Below are 3,835 nucleotides of genomic sequence, written 5' to 3'. Positions count from 1 at the left end.
CTTGATAATTCAATTTTTATCTTAAATAGCCATCAGAAATTTAACATTCCCCACACAGAGCCCATTATGACACCGAATGTATTCTCTTCCAATATTTCAATCTCATGGCTCAAGAAAAAATTAAATCATAGCCTCCCCCTGGGGCATACCTACATAGACTTTCCATTGCATTTAGAATATCCTACAATAGGGGCGCCTGGGTGGCTCAGTCGGTTAAGCGGCCGACATCGGCTCAGGTCATGATCTCACAGCCCGTGAGTTCGAGCCCCGCGTCGGGCTCTGTGCTGACAGCTCAGAGCCTGGAGCCTATTTCAGATTCTGTGTCTCCCTCTCTCTCTGACCCTCCCCCGTTCATGCTCTGTCTCTCTCTGTCTCAAAAATAAATAAACGTTAAAAAAAAATAATAAAAAAAAATAGAATATCCTACAATAAACTCTTTCCAACACTGTCCTCTACCATTTTCTTTCTCATCTTCCATATGCCAAACACAGTGGCTCTTCAGTATCTCAAACCAAGTTTTCTCCCTCCTTGCTATTGTACTGTTGGCCTCCCTGTCTGGAAATTGCAGCAGGAATGCTTGAATCCTACCTTGAGCAGGTATTAATTAAAGTGCTATCTCTTCAGATATGTCTTCTCTGACCACCCAGTTTAAAATTAACTCCCCCAAGTAATAAATAAGCTTATTCAACTCATTGGGGTTTTTGTGTTTTTCAAGTAGTCATTCTTATCAGAATTTAATATATTTCTTTCAGAGTTTAATTGCCTATTGTGTGTCTGTCACTGACTGTCTTCCTTACAATGAGAAATTTAAGTTCCTTGAGAATATGGACCATATCTATCATTTTCATTTCCTCATCCCATATGCTTGAAATGAAACCCTGGCATGGAGTAAGTTCATAATAAAAAAACAACTGAAAAAAAAAAAGCAACAAAGTAGAATAGCTTTCTAAACTGAGATTTCTAGTAGAATAAATATTTCCTCTCCATGTCTAAGTCCCATAAAGATAAATGGCACAAACCCAGCCATAAAAAAAGAAGGCACTTCTGCCATTCGGGAGAACATTGATCAACTGGGAGGGCATTATACTAAGGGAGATAAGCCAGACAGAGAAAAATAAATACTGTATGGTATTACTCGTGTGTGGAAGCTAAAACAAAAAACAAAAACAAAAGGCAATTTCATAGAAACAGACAATAGAACATTGTTTGCTAGGGGCTGGGGCAAAGGAGAAAATGGGGTGATGTAGGTCAAAGAGCATAAATTCTCAGTTATAAGAGTAAGTTCTGAGGAGCTGACGTACAGCATGGTGACTGTCGTTCACAACAGTTGTATGCTTGAACGTTGTTGAGAGATCTCACGCACTCTTACTGTTTATGAAAACCGACCTATGTGTTCCAGAGCCAACATATAACATGAAGACAGGGTTTGGGGATTAAGAGGAATGATAGTTGTGTTACCTTACCAGCCAAATGATGTTGCGGCAGGCTAATGCCTTCAAAATCGCAGATCCACCAGGGGTAAAAGGCTGAGGGGTTTTATAGGAAAATACAGGACCTGAGTGGTTTTGATAGGAATCTGGTAGTCCTACCAGTCACTTTCCTTATCCCTTCAAGGTGGTCTCATGACCAGCGCTGGTGCGGGCTATCTGAGTGTTGTTCCTAAGTGTTCACTGAGGTCAGCCGGTTGCCAATATGGATACCGAGGTCCTGGAAGAGAGGATTCTACAGAAAAACAAGTGAGAGAGAAGGGGAGGTTTCAAGAATAAAGAGAAAAATTTGTTTACTTTAAAGTCAAGTCTTGCTGAAACACTAGGGTGTCCATCTTAATTTCCATCTATCTTTACATTTCTACAGCAGTTTCATTACCACACACACACACACACACACAAAGAGTTAACGATGTAAGATGATAGACACGTAAACATGCTAGTTATCCTGATCGTGGTAATTATTCCACAATGAATATGTGTATCGAAGCATCACGTTGTACACTTTAAATGTATACCATTATATTTGTCAATTTTCCCTAAATAACTTCAAAAAAAGGAACTACCTATCTTACCTTTTAAAAATCAAATCTATGGTTACCAGAGGGGAGGTGGATGCAATAGGCGATTGGGATTAAGGAGCACAATTGTGATGAGCACCGGATGCTGTATAGAAGTGTTGAATTACTATCTTGTACACCTGGAACTAATATTACGCTGTCTGTTAACTAACTGGAATTTAAATAAAAACTTAAAAAATGTCAAATCGAAGGTGCCTGGGTGGCTCAGTCGGTTAAGCATCCAACTTGGGCTCAGGTCATGATCTCAAGGGTTGTGAGTTTGAGCCCCACATCGGGCTCTGTCTGGACAGCTCAGAGCCTGGAGCCTGCTTCAGATTCTGTGTCTCCCTCTCTCTCTGCCCCTCCCCTGCTTGTGCTCTCTCTCTCCCTCTCTCTCTCTCTCAAAAATAAACATTAAAAAAGAAAAAAAACCCTTCAAATATTTTTTCAAATCAAATAAACAACATTATAGCCTTGCTCATAAGATCTCTTAGAAGCTGGGTTCTCAAGTAAGCAAACACTGTGTAATTAGGAAACAAGTTTTGTTTTAAAGGCACATGACACTACAGCAATACAGTCCCCAATATATGGGTTATAAGGAATTCTTCAGATTTTTTTAATGTCATTTGTTTGGAAATGAGTCAATTCTGCCTGTGGTTTACCCACATACCACTCAGGTTGTATAAAAGGCCCTGTGCAGATTATGAAATTCAAACTCGAGGAACTGATTCTGCTCCTCAACTGAACCCTCTGCTCCTGACACCATGTGCTATTACGGCAAGTATTATGGCGGCCTGGGCTATGGCTATGGTGGCCTGGGTTGTGGCTATGGCTGTGGCTATGGTGGCTATGGTTATGCCTGCCACCGTCCATGCTGCTTTGGAAGATACTGGTGTTCTGGCTTCTATTGAAGTATTCTAGACTTCTGATACCTTGGATAGTTCTTGTTATTATATAAGGATTGTTTATTATATTAGTGTTATTTTCTCTTCTAACACTAATATCTAAATCCTAGGCCACCTGTGATAAAAGAGTCACTAATCAATTCATTATCTAGACCGTCCAATGATTTTGTCGGAAAAAATATCCGTTTGTTTCTATACGTGTGCACAAATCCAATCCTAATATTTATTTGGGAAAATTCTGGTTTTATTTTTCATTAAATAAAAGCTCATTTGCAAGTATGCCATATATTTGTTTACATACATTTATTTATCTTCATCATTTCTGAGCGTAAGAATGTGTGTGCGCGCGTGCGTGTGTGTGTGTGTGTGTGTGTGTGTGTGGCTGTATAGCTGCTATTTTTCTACCAGCTAAAGTCTGCTCCAAAGACGTGACTTCATTGGCACTTGAAAGGACAAAGACTTCATTCTGAGAACTGCAATGGCTTGCACTAGGAAGCCATCGGCATGAGTGAAATGATGAATGAGACACTGATGAAGCACCCTCAAGCATCATCTAGAGTTTATTCTTTACATCACTCAGGTGCAGGCGTATCTCATGTTATGTTCAAGTTTTTCTGTCACCACTCCTTAAAGACAATAGCCGGTCATGAATTCTGAAAAACAAAACACTATTAAAGAACAGCAAAAAGATTGGTCGGACCAGCCAAAGTCTCCTTTCAGCTCCAAACTGCTTTCTAAGCAGTAATCGACATTCATTGTCTCTGTTCTTTATTACCTATTCTCCACTGCCTTCAGAGTTTTCTGGCACCTCTGCTGGTCTTGGTAGCTAAAACTTTATCCTGAGAAGCCTGACCCCTCAGGTCTTGTGCCCGTGTACAGCAGT

General features: G+C 40.2%; 1 protein-coding gene across 1 annotated transcript; it reads left to right on the top strand.

Annotated features, from left to right (window-relative positions):
• The first annotated feature begins 2,775 nt into the window (after positions 1-2,775).
• LOC128777398 (keratin-associated protein 20-2-like) lies at positions 2,776-3,238 on the top strand. The gene has a single exon (XM_053904213.1). It carries the CDS (start codon positions 2,812-2,814, stop codon positions 2,956-2,958), a length of 147 nt encoding a protein of 48 aa, XP_053760188.1. The 5' UTR covers positions 2,776-2,811; the 3' UTR covers positions 2,959-3,238.
• The last annotated feature ends 597 nt before the right edge of the window (positions 3,239-3,835 follow it).

The sequence above is a fragment of the Panthera pardus genome, unplaced genomic scaffold (assembly GCF_024362965.1).
Source record: "Panthera pardus isolate Hobbes unplaced genomic scaffold, ASM2436296v1 HiC_scaffold_16, whole genome shotgun sequence".
Classification (NCBI taxonomy): Eukaryota; Metazoa; Chordata; class Mammalia; order Carnivora; family Felidae; genus Panthera; species Panthera pardus.
This window is presented reverse-complemented; position numbering and strand designations above follow the sequence as displayed.